At 53.7% G+C, this 20,050-nt stretch overlaps 1 protein-coding gene across 1 annotated transcript in view; it reads right to left on the bottom strand.

Annotated features, from left to right (window-relative positions):
* Positions 1–9,426: 9,426 nt before the first annotated feature.
* Positions 9,427–20,050, bottom strand: part of SAP30BP (SAP30 binding protein) — a 34,476-nt gene continuing 23,852 nt past the window's right edge. The window contains exons 5-11 of the mRNA XM_081218529.1: positions 17,585–17,673; positions 15,427–15,518; positions 14,537–14,597; positions 14,104–14,155; positions 12,224–12,282; positions 11,340–11,424; positions 9,427–11,067 (exon numbers count right to left, since the gene is read on the bottom strand). Coding sequence (XP_081074655.1) covers positions 10,886–11,067; positions 11,340–11,424; positions 12,224–12,282; positions 14,104–14,155; positions 14,537–14,597; positions 15,427–15,518; positions 17,585–17,673 — 620 coding nt within the window. The 3' untranslated portion in view covers positions 9,427–10,885. The remainder of the gene's footprint in view (positions 11,068–11,339; positions 11,425–12,223; positions 12,283–14,103; positions 14,156–14,536; positions 14,598–15,426; positions 15,519–17,584; positions 17,674–20,050) is intronic.

Here is a 20,050-nt window from a genome sequence, read left to right as displayed (position 1 = left end):
CTGTCCGGAGGGCGGGCGGGCGGCGGCGGGGAGGAGACCGCTTTATGGGCCGGGCGGCAGGTAGGAAGGAGGAGCTGATGAGTCAGGCAGACCGCATTCCTGCGCGCGGCGCGCACCTGTCGGGGCAGGAGCCGGGCGCTGCCGCCTCCGGACCGCCCCCCGGAAAATGCTGCGGCTCCCCCACAGTCCGGCCCCGCGCCCCGACCCAGCGCGGCGCGGGCGGGGAGGAGCCACCCGCCTCTGTCCGGCCCCGGGAGCGGCACCTCCCCTCCCCGCCCCAGGCTCCAGACTCGGGTGCCGGGCTGCCCCGGGCTGGGGGTGGCCTCTTAGCCCCCTTCTCGGACTGCCGCCCTCTCTCCTCCAGACTGTGAACCATCCCCACTGCCCTTGGGAGCCATCTAGATAGAGCCGCAGACACACAGCCCGGCGGCGATCGAGTGCGCGCACAGCTTCGCTCCTCCCTGCGCCAGCGCGAAGGATGGGCCCCGGGGCTGCCCCAAGCCAGGTCAGCCATTCACCGGGTCTTCTCGGCCTCCCCCCACTCTCCAACGCACGCACGTGTGCCCAGAGGGAGATCTGAGCAAGGACTGGTTCCCTGAGTGTCTTCAGGCAAGCTAATTGAACCTTCTTAAAGTTTCCATACTACCCATCAAGAAGCAGCACCCACCTGACGTGGAGTAGGCACTCGAATCGTTACAGCTGTTCTTGACAAGCTGGTTCTCAAATCTGACCCCTCCAATCCTCTTTCAAGTGCTGCTCGTTAAGTGTGTTCGAGCTGGACCCGCTCAAGTTGCTCCCTGACCTCAACTGGGTGTATTTCTCTGGCCCCACCTGCCAACAATGCTGGACAAAACCCGATTGCTGGCCGCCCCCCACCAGCCACCAAGCAGCTTCAAGCCAGCATGCTTTTGCAACCCGGAGCTGTTTTGCACCAGGCTGGTCTCTTTGCTTGGGATCCTCCCACCCCCACCCCAGCCTGGTTTATTCTCCTTATCCTTGAAGGCATTGTGCTGATGTTGCACGCTCCAGGGAGCCTCCTTGACCTCCTAGCACCCTGGATTACATTATGCGTACCCCTGGGGCATGTGTTTTTCACGTAATTTGCCACATTGATTTGAAATAATCTGTTTGGGGGTCTCTTCCCCGTTGGACTGTGAACCCCAAGGACGGACATAGTCTAGCACGTCTTTTGATCCCCAGCACCTACCTCAGTGCCTAGCACATAGCAGGTGCTCAATAAACGTGTGGTTGACCCAAATGGGATTGCCACATGGCCTCCCTGAGCCTCAGCATTCTCATCTGTAAACAGACGCATACACCACCAACTCTGAGTGACCATGGGAGCAGCTGGGACTGGTTGTGGACGAGCTGTGGACACCAAGTGCCCACTGCAACTGTGCGAGCCACAGACACCACTCGGCCACCTTGCCCAGTCATCTGAGATCTGCTGTGCACGGGTCAGGAGCTCAGAGAGGCTGCCTCCTGGATTCGGGAGCTCTGTGGCAGGAGCCCCAGTTTGGTTGGGGTACCCAGGTCGTGCCCTGTGGACCTGAGTTACTCCAGCAGGCTGGAAAATAGGGGCTCAGAGAGCAGCCTGTGACACCATCCATTAGAAGGTTGGGGTAGGAGATATGTACCCCACTGTGGGGGGCGGCTGACACACCCTCCTAGAGAAGGAGACCCTGGCCCAGAGGCAGCAATGCCACAGACCCCACTGGGCTCAGCAGGCCCTTCCTCTCCTCATTCCAGACCCTTTTAAAAATGACTAGGGAGACTTCCCTGGTGGTCCAGTAATTAAGACTCCAAGCTTCAGATGCTGGGGGTTCGATCCCTGGTCGGGGAACTAAGATCCCACGTGCCCATGTGGTGTGGCCAAAAAATGAAAAGTTAAAAAAAATTTTTTTAATTAAAAAAAAAATGACTAGGGCGGCTGAAGTCTGGTATCTGCTGAGATGAGATGTGTACCCCTGGGAGGCCCTCAGAAGAGAAGCCGTGAGTTTCTTTCTTTCTTCTTCTTTTAAAAAATTTTATTTATTTATTTTTGGCTGCATTAGGCCTTTGTTGCTACACGTGGGCTTTCTCTAGTTGCAGTGAGCGGGGGCTAATCTTTGTTGCAGTGCTTGGGCTTCTCATTGCAGTGGCTTCTCTTGTTGCAGAGCATGGGCTCTAGGTGCACGGGCTTCCGTAGTTGTGGCACACGGACTTCAGTAGTTTTGGCTCACGTGCTCTAGAGCTCAGGCTCAGTAGTTGTGGTGCACGGGCTTAGTTGCTCCGCGGCATGTGGGATCTTCCCGGACCAGGGATCATACCTGTGTCCCCTGCATTGGCAGGCGGATTCTTAACCACTGCACAACCGGGGAAGTCCAAGCCGTGAGTTTCTTCAGGTTTCTTTGAGTCTGGGGTTTCATTACCTGGAACCTGTGTGTGGACCTTGGGGGTCCATGAACCATTTGAGATCATGTGCAAAACTCAAGGTGTATCTGACATTGGAATGTGGATTTGCTGGCAAGAGGATCCTTCCCTTACACTGAATTCCCAAATAGGTACTGGCCCCCAAAGGGTTAAGGAGCATTGTACTACATATTAATTTTATAAAAAATAAAACAAAAAAACCCATTGTCTCATTCTGCAGCCTTAGGGCCAGAGTGAGCCCAGTATGTAGTGGAGTTTCCTTCTGCAGGCTTTGCCAAATAGCTGAGGTCCCTGGAACAGGATGGAGAAGCCCAAGAACCTCAGACTGCAGCTCCTACCTGCCTGCACTCATCCTGTGGCCTCTGGCAGGCCAGACTTGCTCCCTCATTAGTTCAATCGTTTATTCATTTAACAAGCATTTAATGAGCTCTTATGCCAGGTGCTGGGGATCCCCAGAGGGATGATACACACTACCTGCTTGCTTAACGGAGCTCAGTTTAAACCATGGACCTCCAAAGCAGGCTGCATATTCTCCAGGGATATGCCACATGATCCACTATTTTTTGCTTGACAATGTACATCACTTATTGGCAGAGTGGTACCCATTTCTATAAATAAACAACTTAAATGATAAATAGACAGTGGATGTGTGACCAGAACAGTTTGGTGACCCATCTAGAGACCTTGTATCAACCCCCACACATCTGATTGTTTTATCTTTCTTACTCCTAAAACTGTCCTTCCCCGACCCACCCCCCCAAAAAATTGACCCTTTATTTTTTTTATTTTTATTTATTTTTAATTATTTTTTTGGCTGTGTTGAGTCTTCATTGCTGCACGCGGGCTTTCTCTAGTTGCGGCGAGCAGGGGCTACTCTTCATTGCGGTGCGTGGGCTTCTCATTGTGGTGGCTTCTTTTGTTGCGGAGCACGGGCTCTAGGTACGCGGGCTTCAGTAGTTGTGGCTCGCAGGCTCTAGAGCACAGGCTCAGTAGCTGTGGCGCACGGGCTTAGTTGCTCTGCAGCATGTGGGATCTTCCCGGACCAGAGATCGAACCCGTGTCCCCTGCATGGACAGGCGGATTCTTAACCATTGCACCACCAGGGAAGTCCCCAAAATTGACCTTTTAAAGAGACAGGCTGGGCTTCCCTGGTGGCGCAGTGGTTGAGAGTCCGCCTGCCGATGCAGGGGACACGGGTTCGTGCCCCAGTCTGGGAAGATCCCACATGCCATGGAGCTGCTGGGCCCGTGAGCCGTAGCCACTGAGCCTGCATGTCCGGAGCCTGTGCTCCGCAACGGGAGAGGCCACAACAGTGAGAGGCCCGCGTACCACAAAAAAAAAAAAAGAAGAGACAGGCCAGTTGACTTGCAGAATGTCTCACTGTCTGGATTTGTCTGATTGCTTCCTCGTGGTGTCTTTGGACTTGACTTTTTAGCCTCCTGTAAACTGGAAGTTAAGTCTAAAAGCCTGATTAGATTCAGTTTAAACTTTTTTGGCAAGGATGGTCAGAGGTGGTGCTGTGTTTTATTGGGTGGCGTGTAATGTCAGCTGCCCCCCTATTAGTGATGATTGAGGAAGTGACCACCATCTCTCTCCACTGTAAAAGTACATTTTCACTTTATGATTAAGAAGTAATTAAGAGGGGGTAATGTTTTGTCACCCTGCCCATTTCCCAACAAACTTTCACTGAACGGGTTTTAGCATCCATTGTTGATCCTTGCTTGAATCAATTACTCTTTGGGGGTTAAAGAGTAGTGATATTCCATTTCTACGTTTAACAGAAGGTATCCTTCTAATTAAAACAAAATAGAGGTTTTCTTCATCAACTAGGAATGAATTATGTGCCTCCAAAATACACATACACAAAGGGTAAATGCTTCTTTTCTTTTTGAGTTATAGAACTTTAAAAAATTACAGTGATTGCTACAAAGCAACCCCAAGGGACTTCTTCCCAGGTGGCGCAGTGGTTAAGAATCCGCCTGCCAGTGCAGGGGACACAGATTTGAGCCCTGGTTCGGGAAGATCCCACATGCCGCGGAGCTACTAAGCCCATGCTCCACAACTTCTGAGCCTGTGCTCTAGAGCCTGTGAGCCACAGCTACTGAGCCCGTGTGCCACAACTACTGAAGCCTGCACACCTAGAGCCCATGCTCTGCAACAAGAGAAGCCACCACAATGAGAAGCCCATGCACCGCAATGAAGAGTAGCCCCCGTTCACAACAATTAGAGAAAGCCTGCGTGCAGCAATGAAGACCCAATGCAGCCAAAAATAAATAAATAAATAAACTTAAAAAAAAAAAGCAACCACCCAAAATGGTTTAAAATTGTGCTAAGGGGCCTCCCTGGTGGCGCAGTGGTTGAGAGTCCGCCTGCCGATGCAGGGGACACAGGTTCGTGTCCCGGTCTGGGAGGATCCCACATGCCGCGGAGCGGCTGGGCCCGTGAGCCATGGCCGCTGAGCCTGCGCGTCCGGAGCCTGTGCTCCGCAGCGGGAGAGGCCACAGCAGTGAGAGGCCCGCGTACCGCAAAAAAAAAAAAAAAAATTGTGCTAAAAACATAACATATGGACTTCCCTGGCAGTCCAGTGGTTAAGACTCTGTGCTTCCGCCACAAGGTACACGGGTTCAGCCTCTGGTCGGGGAACTAAGATTCCACGTACCGAGCAGCACAGCCAAAAAACCCCCAAACAAAACAAAAACCCCCAGCATTACATAAATATTACCATCTTAATTAGTTTTCTTTCTTTCTTTCTTTTTTTCTTAATTTTTTGGCTTGCGGGATCTTAGTTCCCCAGCCAGGGATGGAACCCAGGCCACCACAGTGAAAGCGCAGAGTCCTAACCACTGGACTGCCAGGGAATTCCCTTAATCTGTTTTAAGTGTATAGTTCAATAGTGTTAAATATTGGGCAACAGATTTCCAGAACTTTTTCATCTTGCAAACTGAAGCTCTGTACCCATTAAATAGCTCCTCATTTTCCCCTCCCCCCAGCCCCTGTTTAATTATCATTCTATTTTCTGTCTCAATGATTTTGGCTACTCTAGGTGTCTCATGTAAGTGGAATCATATACTATGTCTTTTTGTGTTTGGCTTATTTCACTTAGCATAATGCCCACAAGGTCCGTCTATGTTGTAGCATGTGGCAGGATTTCCTTCCTTTTTAAGGCTGAATAATATTTCATTGTATGTATAGACCACATTTTGTTTATCCACTCATCTGCTGGTGGACAATGGGTAGCTTCCATCTCTTGGTTATTGTAAATAATGCTGCTATGAACATGGGTGTGCAACCATACCTTCCAGACCCTGCTTTCAATTTTATTGGACATAAACCCAGAAGTGATGGATCCCACGGTAGTCCTATTTTTAATTTTTTGAGGACCACCATGCAGTTTTCCATAGCAATTGCATAATTTTATAATCCCATCAACAGTGCACAAGGCTTAATTCTTTTAACTATGAATTTCAGAGTAAAGAGTTGATATATTCAACTCAAATGGTGGCAAATACATTTTTTCCTTTCTTTTTTCAAATACGATGCATGCATGGATTTTCATTTATTCAATAGTTTACAATTGTAATGTTGCGATATAATAAGTAATACCTATTTGGTCTTTGTCCATGGTTTTTTCTAACAGCTCCGGAGCGATAAAGGTGAAAGGAGAGTCTTTGTTATTCATAACAAGCCCCTTTCAACCACACCAGAGTTTATGTTAATGAGGTGACTTTTGGAAAGCCACTAAGGTTGGGGGGCACTGGTTGTCAGGGGAACCAACCACGTGATTAGAGAGTTGAAACTTTCAGCCTCAACACTGCCCCACCCTCACCCCAACCTCCACCCACCTCCAGAGAAGGGGTATGGGCTAGAGATTGTGTTTCCTCACCAATGGCCAACGATTTAATGAATCATGCCTAGTAATGAAGCCTCCACAAAAATCCTAATCAAAGTGGGTTCAGATTGCTTCCAGACTGCTAAATACATGGAGTCCTGGGAGGGTAGTGTGCCCAGAGAGAGCAGGAAGCTCCACACCCCTTACCCCATACTCTTTCCTATGCACCTCTTCCTTCTGGCTGATCCTGAGTTGTATTCTGTTGTAATAAACCAGTAATTTAGTAAGTAAACTGTTTTCCTGAGTTCTGGGAGCCATTCTAGCAAATTATTGAGCCCAAGGAGGAGTCATGGGAACCTCCAATTTATAACCAGTTGGTCAGGAGTAGGGGAGGCCCAGACAGGCAGTTGGCCTCTGGGTAGGGAGCAGTCTTATGGGACAGACCTGTGGGGTCTGGGCTAACTCCAGGCAGCTGGTGTCAGAATTGCTCGGTTGTGGAAAACCCACACATTTGGTGTCAGAAGCCTTTTATGACGTTGTGAGTAGCAGTGTACAGGAAGCAAGGGAGTTTTTCCTTTTTCACAATAATTGGCCAGTGGGAGATCTCTTCAAACCAGCTCCTTTGACCTTTGAAACACTCTTTGCCGTCCTCCCTGCTTTCTGGGACAAACTGGCCCAGTCCCACTTAGGTTTCTAGATCAGCCATTTCTCTCCAAGGAGCCCTGTTTCCTTTTAGTGGGGAATGGTATGAGATATCGAGATTTGGGTGCTACATGTGCTCATTCCTACTGGGGGCCATTGCTTCTGGGTCCTTTCAAAGGACATAGCTGGGACTTTCTTCTTATTTTTGAATCACGAGTTCATCATCTTTTTTTTTTTTTTTTTGCAGTAGCGGGCCTCTCACTGTTGTGGCCTCTCCCGTTGCGGAGCACAGGCTCCGGACGCGCAGGCTCAGTGGCCATGGCTCACGGGCCCAGCCGCTCTGCGGCACGTGGGATCTTCCCAGACCGGGGCACGAACCCGTGTCCCCTGCATCGGCAGGCGGACTCTCAACCACTGCGCCACCAGGGAAGCCCATCATCTTTTTTTTTTAAAAATATATTTATTTATTTATTTTTGGCTGCATTGCGTCTTCATTGCTGCGTGTGGGCTTTTCTCTAGTTGCAGCGAGCGGGGGCTACTCTTCGTTGTGGTGCACGGGCTTTTCATTGCAGTGGCTTCTCTTGTTGCGGAGCATGGGCTCTAGGCACGTGGGCTTCAGTAGTTGTGGCATGTGGGCTCAGTAGTTGTGGCTTGCAGGCTCTAGAGCGTAGGCTCAGCAGTTGTGGCGCATGGGCTTAGTTGCTCCGCGGCATGTGGGATCTTCCAGGACCAGGGCTCGAACCCGTGTCCCCTGCATTGGTGGGAGGATTCTTAGCTACTGCCAAGATACTTAGTCCCTGAATCATGAGTTCATACTGATGTTTCCAATTCAAATTTAAAATGAAAGATTTTTCTTGTGTCTCTTTCCTCTATTTTTTGTTTTGTATTTCTTCCCTTTCTTACACAAAAGCATATTCTATGCACTGTTCGGCACCTTGCCCTTTTCATTTTCTCTCTCCTGAAGATCACTCCAAATTTGGCCACAGAGATCTTACTCATTCTTTATGGCTCAAAGGGCCTTACTTTTTTTTTTATTATTATTATAGAGATTTTAAACATACATAAAGGTGCTCCTCCTCATCAGGGAGGACGCCCACACCCTTTCTCTCTGGGTGTGTATGTCTGCCTTGCTTCTGTCTTAAATAAACAGTTTCTCTGTGTGCCCTCCAAAACAAAAAAACAAACACACAAAATTAGAGGGTACCCATCACTGAGCCTTATCAACTGCCAACACGTGGCCAATGTGCAGCGGGATGCTGTGAGGTTGGCACATGGGTTGGGGATTTTCAGTCCAGTGGCCATGGGGGCAGGGACCACTGTGCCCTCCATCCCGCCAAACACCCGGGCACTTATCTCACACCAAGCAGTTGGGACACAGCATTGTTGGATTGTGTTGTTTCCACTCATAAGAGAACCGTGGTCTCAGCCCAGTGTGTGGACAGAAATGGTAAGGCAGTAGTGTTAATCAGAGATGTGGGAGCCCTGAGAAAGGAGCAACTAACGCCCAGGGGAGTCAGGAAGGGGTTAAGAAAACCTGAGCTGCATCTTGAAGGTATCCGTGCCCAGGTAGGGAGTGATACAAGGGCAATGGTGAGAAAGTTGGGAGAAGCCAAGCATGGGGGCGTGGGCAGGGTCAGCGGCAGGGGGTGTGGGGGGTGGAGGGGGGAGACTGGCAAGGTGATGAGAATGCTGGTGGCCTTGCCTGCCAGGCTGAAGTGGAATCTCCTGTGGACAGCGGGAGAGCACATGACGTGGCCAGAGCTGGGGTGCAGGAAGATGCTCCCCAGAGCTGGACTGGAGCTTGGAAGGGAGTGGGAGAGTGAGAAAGGCAGCAGATGAGGCCGAAGCGATCAGTGAACTGAGGCAGCAATAACAATGGTGGGGGAGGGGTCTCTGAAGTGACCCATTGGTTGTGGGGTAGAGCACGGGGGTCCAGGGTGCAGCCGTGAGCCCTGGACGATCATGATGCCATCACCCAAGATGAGGATCATAGGAAGAGGGTAGGGGATGTATGGGTGTGTGGGAGTAGGGTTCAGCTTGGACAGGCGCTTTGCGAGCAGGGACAGAGGACTTTGGACCCGCGTGCTGTGCACACCCGGCCTCCAGAGAAGGCTGATAATCCGCCCCTGTGGCATCCTCAGTGGAACTAAGGTGGGCAGGCACCAATCCTGTTTTACAGGAGAATAAACTGAAATTCAGCGGTATTAAAGACCTTCACCCCACTCACAAGGCTTGTAAGCGGAACTGCCAACTCTGGGCTGCCCAACCCCCAGCCTGTGTTCATTCCCCAGGGCCCCAGCGGCTGGGCCCCGCAGGGGAAACAGTCATTACTGATCCAACCGGACAGCTTGACGGCCAGGGATGGGGGTGCCCAGAGCACAGTTAAAGGCCAGGACCCTGGCCAGTTTTATCATCTCGGGAGTTTGCTTCCCTCCTTGGTCTAAAACAAGAAGGAACTGGATTGGCCAACAACAGACATGTGTAGAGTACTTTACAGTTAGTAAAACTTTTGCATAAATCATCTCATTGATTCTCCACAACCCCCTTAAGAAGCTTTATTACCGTGATCTGACAAAGAAGGCTTACAGAAATAAGGGCCCAAGACACGACTCAAACTCGTTTTAAACTGGGATCCAGAGCAGAGGTGCTGACCCCGCTCCGGCTGTCCCCACGGGCCCACGCTGCCGCCCACACAAGCTCCACGGGGCCCTTGTGGAATGAGGGGCCCCTGTCGGAGGAAGCTGCAGGGCAGGAAGCCCCTTCTGACTCAGGGGACAGCAGCCCCCCTCCCCAGGGTTGTGAAGTTGTCACAAAGGAGGGGAGGGGGAGAACCGACCTCTTCTGGTGCTGAGTGTGTGTTTGTGGGGAGGGGGCGAGTGTGACTCGATCTCTATTTTGGGGACCACAGGGCAGGGTTGTCACACCCCTCTGGTCATGCATCAGTATCGGGCACAACCTTAGGACCACCTTTCTAACCCCCTGCCCGCCCCAGGGAAGCAACCCTGCTCTTCACAGCCCCGCTTCCTTCTCTGAACGCGCAGCCCTCCCGCTGGAGGAGAGCTGCCAGAGAGCAGGAAAGGCAGACCCGTTCTCTCCGGCCTCAGACTCCAGGCCTGGCAGCGGCGGGGAAATCTGTTTTGGCCCCAAAAGGAGCCTGGCGGCCACTGGCGCTGCCCAGGTGCTGCTGTGGGGCAGAGATAACCCGGACAGGAAGGGTGGGGTGGCGGGAGCCTCCCAGGAGCCGGGTTTCACGTAAACAATGAGCGGCTGCCCAGCCGTGCCAGGAGGTGACTCATCTCCCCACACTGGGCCTGCCCACACCTCGCCCCCTCCCTGCATGGGCTGGGGGTCAACCCCAGCCCTCCTGGTCACTGGCTTGACTTCAAAAGCTGGGGTGTGTCCAAGAAGTGGTCCGAGGAGGGCTCAACTGCCCCCAAGGGAGTAGAGGCCTGGGCTCCTGCCTGAGGACTGGCTGAGCTGCAGGGTCAGGGCAGCGGACAGTGGGAACTGGGGCCTCCCCTGCTCTCTGGACCCTGCCCGCCCATGGGAATGACGACAGTGACTTCCTGGGCCACCTTCTCTGAGCAGCACCACAGGCTCTGTTCATCCCACTGTCAACCCTGACAATCCCAACCAAGAAGATGGGGAGGACACTTGAGCTTTCACGTCTGCCTGAAAACAGACTGTAGAAGAGGCCAGTGCATCCGAGATGCTGAGATGTAGGGATACAGCGCTTTTAATAGGGCGGCAGACCCCACAGCGTGGAGGACAGCGTCCACAGTGCCCCACTCTGCTGCAGCAACGTCTCTTCCAGCTGGAAGGCTGCACAGAGTCTCCTCTCGGGGTGGCACCCGGGGAGCAGGTCCCAGTCCTGAAATATACAAAGTGGCGCCTCCCAGTGGGCACAGGTCACCGGGCTGCACAGTCTCGTCAAGTCCCAGAGTGGCTCCTCCCCTTGATGGAAAGGAGAATGTCCGAGCCACCCCGAGCTGGTCCCTCAGGTCACTGCTTGGCCTTTTTCACGATGGTGCCCACGGCAGAGATAACGGTGGTCTTGGAGCCACTGGCACTGGTGGTCACTGTGACGACAGCGGGCAGGGTGGCCGTAGTGGTGAGGATGGTGGGCTGGGCTATCGTCGTCACTGGGATGGCTGAGTCCCACTTGCTCTTTCTCTTCTGGGCGTCTGGGGGTAAGGCAAGAGAGAAGCCAGGATCAACACCAACCACAAAGCAACACTCCCTCTCCAGTAGGCCGGCAGTCAGAGCTCAGGGGGCAGAAACTGCAAGGCCCCTAGCCTCAGAAAGCCAAGGGGCAGCCAGTGAACCGGGACCCCACCCCAGGCTCCAAAGCGGGCTCAGCACAAACCACAGCGACGCCAGGCTCTGTTCCCCAAAACAAGAGAGGGAAGCCCTCGCTCCATCTGTGGAGTGGCTGGGAAGCGGAGCCGCCGTCTACCTGCAACAGCTGTGCTGGCCGTGGCAGTGGTGGCGGCCGCGGCGTTGGTCGTGGTCCCTTTCTTGGTGCCCGTCACAAACTCTATCTGGAGGGCGAGAGGGACAAGCGTTAAAACCCGTGTAAAGCCGTGTCTCCACATCGTTCTGCCAGCTGTCTGCTCCCATTGACACCACACCCAGGAGGCACTGAGAATCAGCTCTGCTCTGACCGTCCGGGGCTGGGAGAGGTGCGGGGAGGCGCTCGAAGGGGGTTTAGTCCCCTGAAGAGCTTCCCCAACAGACATCGGACCCCTCCCGGCACCACTGTGTCTCTGCGCTCGGGCACCCCTGCCTGCCGCCCCACCTCAGGCCCAGGCCCTCACACTCCACGGGAGGCGGTGCTGCTTGGGAAGAGCGTGCTCAGGATCCTAAAAGGAGGGGTCGCCGGGCCATCAGACGTGGGACCTACAGGGAAGCACTAAGGCAGGCTGCAGAGGTCAGCTCTGGAAGCCAAGAAAGGCACAGACCACAGCGCTCTGGGAAGGAAATATCTGCCTCCGTTCAGGCCAAGGAGAACACCTATGACGACAAAGGGAGAAAGCCCCCAGGGGTCTATGGCTGTAACAGGGTGTGTGTGTGTGTGTGTGCGCGTGTGTGTAGAAGGGATGTGATGCAGCAAATATAAGATGTCAAGAAACCAAACAGAAGCAACCAGAAAGCGTCTTCAAGCTGAGTTAGGGAGGCTTAAAATCCAGCACAGGGCACACCTAAGGCTGCTCAGAGCATCGTCAGGCGATGAACCAGTGGTTGTGGGGAGAGCAGCCTGGACGTCCCAGGGCTGTGCCAGCAGGACCCGTGCGCTCCAAACAGCTGCCCTCTTCATCAGGACTGCCGTCCACCACTTACTTTGGTTCGCTCCTTTTTGGCCTTTTCCAATTTATCCATTTCAATCTTCTGGGCTTTGGCTACGAACACAAGACGGGCAGTTACACAAGCAGCCAAAACAACTCCCACACGAGGAGATACTTCAGGCCGAAGGACTAGCACTTGCTGCTTCCCCAGGGTTCTTGTTTGAAGCATCCCTCTGTGATGGGCAGAATCAAGTGCCAGCGCTCAGCCAGCATGAAGCAGGGGCCTCAAACTTAAAGGCCCCAAGGCTGGGGCTGTGCACTGCCGTCTGGAGGGGTCAGCTGTTCCCAGCTTCGGCTGGCTGAGAATGCTAGCCTAGTGTGACTACCTTCTCAGCAACCAAGAGCAGCCGGAACCTTGGATTTTTATTTTTTAATGTATGCATTTTTTTTTCTTTCTTTTTTTTTTTTCCTGTACGCAGGCCTCTCACTGTTGTGGCCTCTCCCGTTGCGGAGCACAGGCTCTGGACACACAGGCCCAGCGGCCATGGCTCACGGGCCCAGCCGCTCCGTGGCATGTGGGATCCTCCCAGACCGGGGCATGAACCCATGTCCCCTGCATCGGCAGGCAGACTCTCAACCACTGCGCTACCAGGGAAGCCCTAAAGTATGCATTTTTTTATGTTTTTTTTTTTTTTTTCCTGTACGCTGGCCTCTCACTGTTGTGGTCTCTCCCGTTGTGGAGCACAGGCTCTGGATGCACAGGCTCAGTGGCCATGGCTCACGGGCCCAGCTGCTCCGCGGCATGTGGGATCTTCCCAGACCGGGGCACGAACCCGTGTCCCCTGCATTGGCAGGCGGACTCTCAACCACTGCGCCACCAGGGAAGCCCCTTAATGTATTTTTAAAAATAAATTTATTTATTTTTAATGTATTTTTGGCTGCTTTGGTTCTTTGTTGCTGCGCACGGGCTTTCTCTAGTTGCAGCGAGCAGGGGCTACTCTTTGTTGTGGTGCGCGGGCTTCTCATTGCGGTGGCTTCTCTTGTTGCAGAGCATGGGCTCTAGGCGTGGGGGCTTCAGGAGTTGTGGCTCGCGGGCTCTAGAGCGCTGGCTCGGTAGTTGTGGCGCACAGGCTTAGTTGCTCCGCGGCATGTGGGATCTTCCCGGACCAGGGCTCGAACCCGTGTCCCCTGCATTGGCAGGTGGATGCTTAACCACCGCGCCACCAGGGAAGTCCCTTAATGTATTTTTTAATGTATATATGTATGTATTTATTTACCGCACCACACAGCCCGTGGGACCTTTGTTCCCTGACCAGAGATTGAACCCACGCCCCCTGCATTGGAAGCTCGGAGTCTTAACCACTGGACCGCCAGGGAAGTCCCTAGACTTTTAGATAAAACGTTGTCAACTAATTCAAATTAAAGCAAGACAAAACTCGTATGGGCCAAACAAAACACACCTACAGGCCAGAACTGGTTCATAGGCTGCTGGTTTGGGACCAGGCATCCGAGGAAATGGGCCCTTTGAAATTCCTCCCAGTTCTCCCAGATGTGCCCCTTCCGAGATTGCTGCACTCCTGCTGGCCCCTGCCTGGGACACCGTCTACACCTGCTCGGCCAGTATCTGTGCACCTTCAAACCTCGCCTCGGACCCGGTTTCCTCAGCGAGGCCGCCCCACCCCTGGCCCAATTAGGTGGCCCTGCCTGCACGCCCACCATCCCCACACCTGTCATCGCTGGATCACTCCTTTAATCCTGTCTTCTTTGCTGTACTGTAAGCCTCATAAGTCAGGGATGGGGTCTGGACCTTTCAAGGCTGTATACCCAGCTCCTCAGACATGGCCAGACATGGAGGAGACCCTGAAATCTGTGCTGCCTGATGACTGGATGGATAGACAGACGGATGGGTGAGCAGGCAGACAGACAGCTACGCACCTAATGCCTCATAGTAGGAGTCTTCGGACCAGCCATGGGGATCAAACATATCCTGAAAAAGAAAAGGTTAAAGCTGCAGTAAAGGTTAAAGTGCCTTCCCTGAGTCTTTCCATGGATCTTCCTGGCCTGGAGTCTCCTGCCTTCAAGGGCACAGGGGCTCAGCTGTTATCCCTGGTCTCCAGCCAGTCCTCCTTAGGATTATGAGGGCAAAGATGCATTTGTTCACAGGCTGTTCTACAGGGCACAGAGAGTCCATGCTCAGGCCCTAGCCAATCAGAGGCCCCGGGACTCAAACAAGAGAGACGGGGACTGTGCTCCTCAGCTGGCAGTGCTGCAGTGTGGACCTTTCAGTGGTGCCAGGCTGGATCCAGCGGGATGACTACAGGGCCCTGAGTACCCTCTCTCACCCTCAGCCTCTGCAGGTGGGACATACCTTCGGGTAGTTGGTGCCGAGCTCATCAATCGCACAGAACTGGATGAGCTTCTCATAGATGCTGAAAGAGGAAAACCACAAGGCGCTGAGCAGGCCTGAGACCCGGGGCTCTGTGTGGCACCAGATTTCAAGAGATCAGAACCATTTGGTGCCTGGGCTCAGGTGAAGCATTTAAATCCGACCTAACTGTTCTAAGCAAGCTTCTGGATGGAAGGGGAAATGTCCACTGGCTTGACATTAAAAGTCACTTCTGGCCCTCCAGTCTCCCAGAGAGATGGACTGGGGCCAGTGGCCAGGAAGAATATGGTGTCGAGGTGAGGGCTGCAGTTTCTGTTCTTAACCGGACATCTGACCTTAAGTGTGCGTGGTTTGGTCAGGGCCACCCCACTTAGGCCCATAGGGGCCAGGGCAGGTCTCGGCCATCCGTACACAAGGCTCTTTTCTGGGTGTGTCACTTGCTTGAGCACTGGACGGAGTAAGACCCAGACACAGTTCTGTTTCTCAAACCTCTCACCTGCGCACAGAATCAACCACTTTCTAGAGGTGGAAGGACCTGGGCTGATCATCTGGTCCAATCCTCTCATTGAACAGCAGCGGACACTGAGGCCTTGAGAGGTCACATGCTTTAGGAGCAGAGTGGGAATGAGAACCCAGCCAGGCGCCCCCGCCCAGCCCAGGTCTCTCGGCTTCCGCTCTGCTTTATGTGTTCAATCTGGCTCTTCAACGGTAAACGGTAAGCCTCGGCGAGGGTAATGCAGTCTGGGTGATGGCCCTTTTGGGCTCAGGTGTGATCTGAGCTGGGCCTCTCCCTGCCACCTCCATGGCGGCACCCCCGTCCCCAGTCCAACATCAACCACCCAACTGACCCTGTAGGCTCATGGGAAACTCACCTGGGATTCCGAAATTCCTTCTTCCTTTGGATAATGTAGTTCATATCCATTCCCTCCTTGATCTTCCGCTCATAAAGCTTCTGGATCTTGTCCTGTGGAAGAGAAACAGAAGGATGACTATGACAGAACCCCACCGCCTCATGATCCCAGTCTGTGGTCACACATGCTGTGTGGACATGAGGACCCAGGAGAGCCACAGAGCCACGGGAAGCCCTGCTCTGGCCATACGGTCTTCCACCACCCAGCCTGTGACCAGCACCGAGCACAGATAGGATAGACGGAGACCAGTCTGCTTTTGCTTTGCTCTCTTCTGACCCGCTTTGGGTGGTTAGTAGAGGGAAGAATAAGAAGGTCAAGGCAGAGAAGCCACAGAGAAGACAGTGAACAAATCCCCACTTGGTTAATCAGTTCCTGAACCACTTGAAGAGGTGTTTCAGGCTTTAGTGTTGATGGGCAGGGGTTGAAGGCTGACTTCAACTTTTCCAGGGGAGGAGATCTCAGCAGGAGATCTAGGGAGGCAGGAGTAGAGGTGTCACAGCCTCCCCAGTGTCCTTTGAGGGGCGGCTCACAGATGGCCGGTCTCACCACTTTATCAAGAGGCACCGTCAGGGGTCAAGAGGTCATTTTTCATCCAAACTCCCCTCCAGGCCCCTGCCCTGGCTCAATGGGAAACAGAAGAACCACCTGGCAGTGAGCCGGGCCAGTGCCACAAGTGTCTCCAGGCCCACAGAGATGAAGTCCACAACAGATGGCATCAGGGCTGTCTGGCGCGTGAAGAGGCCCCAGGAACCCGAGTCTCAGGGCAGAGCCATCTCTGAGGAGGAGAAGTCTTACCCAGGAAGGTTGGCGCTGGCCCAGGTAAGGGTCACTTGGCACTCTTCACCTGCAAGAGGAGGTGGGCAGGCTGGGAGGGCCTGAGCGAGGCCCTTTGGGCACATAGGAGAGGTGACCCACTCCCTCTGTCGGAAGCCAAGAATGGCTGGAGGAAGCACTGAATTGCAGAGAGAAGTTCGTGACACATTTACCAGGGAAGAGAGAAGCCGGGTGCGACACGCCTCCACGTTCTCTCTTTAAGGGTGACGGAGGGCAGCCTATTCAGAAGGCTCGGCAGATGGAGGAAGATCTGTATTTTACAGAAGACTGTTTTGTGTCTCCTGGGCCGTCAGACGGGTCCTCCTGTTTCAGGTGAACTAAAACGTTTGCTCAGTGTCATGGTTTCTACCAGTAGGAGGATCGAAAAAGGAGAAATACGCTGGTCTTGAAGGCTGGGCCGCCTGTCTCCACCTGGTGGACTGCTGGAGAGTTCTTACAGGCTGTGGACTGTTGCCTGGCGCAGGGGTGACTCGATGCTGGGCAGGTGGTAGGTGGTGGTGGTGGGGGACGACCTCAGCAAAGGCAGGAGACTTCCGGGAGGAGAAGACACAGTGAGCGGCATCCCCAGCCCCAGGTCCCTTTAGTCACCCGTCCGCCAGCGTGCTGTGGGGGCCTGGGGTGTGGCCAGAGGCACCAGTAGAACCTACAGGATCAAAGGTAGAGCAGGTGGACCGGGCACCACCCTGGGGGCAGCCGTGCACGTCTGCCCTGTCACAAAGTCTCCTTCACAGCGGAACGTGCAGAGGGACAGGGAGAAACAACCACCGAGGCTGACCAGGAGGTGTAATCCCGCTGTCTCCTGAGGTCCTGCTCCCAAGGGAGTGACCGCACTCAACGTTCCATCTCCTCAGGTCAGGTCTGCACCAGGTTTCGTCAAGCAAGAAGTCAGTGAACTGGCATTTTAGGAAATCGAGGACTGAAGTTTATGCATATCCGTGCTTGTGCTTTTGCACTTCTATTTGTTTATTTTACATTCTGACAATCCCTCAGTTTCTTAGCAAAGTTCCTTCCGAGATGGTCCCACTGGCTCAGGGTTGCCCAGAAGAGGCATGTTGTTTTCTCTGGTTAGGACATCACTTAGGGCAGCTAGGGGCCCCGGCTGAAGCAGCAGAGGGTGGCGTTGGGTACAGAGCAAATACCTGAGAGCAGCCTAAGGGAGGTCACCAGGACTGCAGGCTCCTTCCCACTCGGGCCGTCCAGAAGCCTCTTAAAGTCAGACTGGGCCAGACACCTGTCCCAGGCCTCCTAGGCTACATGGGCCTCAGCAGCCGAGCGCTGTGCTTACCTGTAAGTGATTTGAGCACCTGCCGGGGGGCTCCGGCGGGATCTTGATTTCATCAGGTGACATGTTCCGGACTCTTTCAGAAAAGGAGGCTGTGGAAAGAACAGAGAAGAATCCTGTGGGTGGGGGACAGACATGGACAATAACCCCCCCCAAAAAAGGCCGATAAAACATTTTCGAGGAGGGATACACACTATGAAACAATAGAACAGGGTGTTTGGAGTAGCACTCCGAGAGGGTACATGTGAGTTGAGATCAAATGACCAGAAGGAGCCGGCACGTGCCAACCCAGGGGAAGAGAAGGTCAGGCAGAGGGCACGAGCATAAAGATGGCGTGTGGCCACATCACAGCAGTTCACCCACGAAAGGCTATGTCCTGGGGTGCGCTGGTGGATGTTTAACACCCAGCTGGGAGGCGGGGAGGGGCACAGCCACGACCTGCAGCATCTGCCCATTTCTGTGGTGTAAATTCTCCCCATGGCTAATGTCAAGCTACCAATGTGAAGTCGCTGAACTTGAGGCTGGGAAGAATGTGCACACCGCTGGCTCGTAACGTGACCAGCTCCAGCCCCCCAGGGGCTCTGCCCCTGAAACACCGTCCCAGAATTCCAGAAACTCAGAGTTGCTTGGTGCTATCCTTCTCACCTCAGGCTCTCCTACCCAGGCTACAGGAGCAGCTCAGGGCTCCCTAGGCTTCGGGACTCAAAGCACTCAATACTGCCTCGTGCATAAATGACATTTACAAAAGGACCTGTTGGTTATTAGCTTAGGGCCCTTCAATGTCTTTTAAAATTAATTAATTAATTAATTTATTTTTGGCTGCAATGGGTCTTCGTTGCTGGGCGCGGGCTTTCTCTAGTTGTGGCGAGCAGCGGCTACTCTTCGTCCCGGTGCGCAGGCTTCTCACTGTGGTGGCTTCTCTTGTTGCGGAGCTCGGGCTCTAGGCGCACGGGCTCAGTAGTTGTGGCGCACGGGCTTAGCTGCTCTGTGGCATGGGGGATCTTCCTGGACCAGGGCTCGAACCCGTGTCCGCTGCACTGGCAGGCAGATTCTTAACCACTGCGCCACCTGGGTAGTCCACGGCCCTTTGACAGTAAACCAATCAACCCGCTCCTGGTCCACTTCGTTCTTGGGAACAAAAGGTCTGATTCTGAAGCGAAGAACCACAACTCCCAGGGGGCGACTCCCTTGGAGATCTGCCCCTGCCCACCCAAGCTTCTCTCTCTCCACTCCCCTCCGTGCTGCCTCTGGCCACCCTTGCGACTGCAGAGTTGTGCTCTGGATCACTCAGACAATGCGCTCTTTGTTGTAAGATTCTGTATGTGCTTTTAAAACGTTCTCTCATGAAAAGGACTATACAGTGAGCAAACAGCAGGCGGAGCGGGGTGGGGCAGGATGAAGGCAAAGAATGCACAATCCAGCACCAATGACACCCGGCAAGTACTCACTGGGTACCCGCCGTGTGCCTGGCCCCAGGCGGGACTTCTTAGCCCCAAGTGGCTGCCTGGACTGCCTGGGGATGGCCTAGCGAGACTTCCCCTTCTCTCCCAAGGCTGGGTTATTATTTTCTTAGCAGATAAGGTGCTTTGATTTCTGCTTCGAGCTTCACCAGTCTCAGCTGCTGCCAAAGGAGCCTGCACACACTGTAAACACTGAGGCTGGGGCCCAAGCCCAGGGACAGTCTCCTAACCTGGATACACGTGCCGATTCTCACTGTCGGTGGATTCTCACTGGACGTGCCCCAGGGAAGAGAGCACTACATCTGCCATTTTGGGTGAAGGGAAGAGGACAGAGACTGGGTGACATATCCTGCTGTGGACTGACACACCAGTGCAGCCTGGGAGCAGTTTTCACCACAGAACCATGTGCTGCTCTTTGCCCAGCACCCTCCTTCTGTCTCCTGTCTCCTGAAGCAAGGGACACCCAGATCTGGCTGGAGTTCAATCTCATCCTGACTTCCTCCTTCCTCCCAGCTCTGGGAGAGGCAGGAGGTCTAAGCCTGAGGCTCAAGCAGGCTGCAGAGGCCGGCTGAGAGTGCAATCAGCTGGGGTGTGCTGGGGTGTGCTGGTTCTCGCATTTCATAAGCATCAGCAACAAAAGCAGGGAGGGCTGGGGCAGGCTTTGGGCCCACGGCAAAGAGGGTTAAGGCTTCCCTGGGGTGGAGAGTGTATGTGTGCATGTGACAGAGAGATAAAGAGTGCCCTCTGGCATCTGCCAGGAAAGCCTTTTGGAAAAACAGGGTGTGGCATTGCTGCCATTAGCAACCCAGCCACACTTGGGCTCAAATGGTATACAGTGTGACAGGGAGAGGGAGAGCCCCTCCTGAGCTCGTGGGCTTGGAACTGGGCTAGGAATGAGAAAATGCCTCGGGAGTAGCTGGCAAATGAAGGGATGCATTCAGGAAACTCGATAGAAGTTTACCTCACAGGTTTCAGGAGCAATCTTTCTGTGAGTCTGTCTTCCCCGAGT

Source organism: Mesoplodon bidens (genome assembly GCF_964165515.1).
Source record: "Mesoplodon bidens genome assembly, chromosome: 19".
Classification (NCBI taxonomy): domain Eukaryota; kingdom Metazoa; phylum Chordata; class Mammalia; order Artiodactyla; family Ziphiidae; genus Mesoplodon; species Mesoplodon bidens.
Note: the sequence above shows the minus strand (reverse complement) of the source record. Positions and strands in the feature narration are given on the sequence as shown.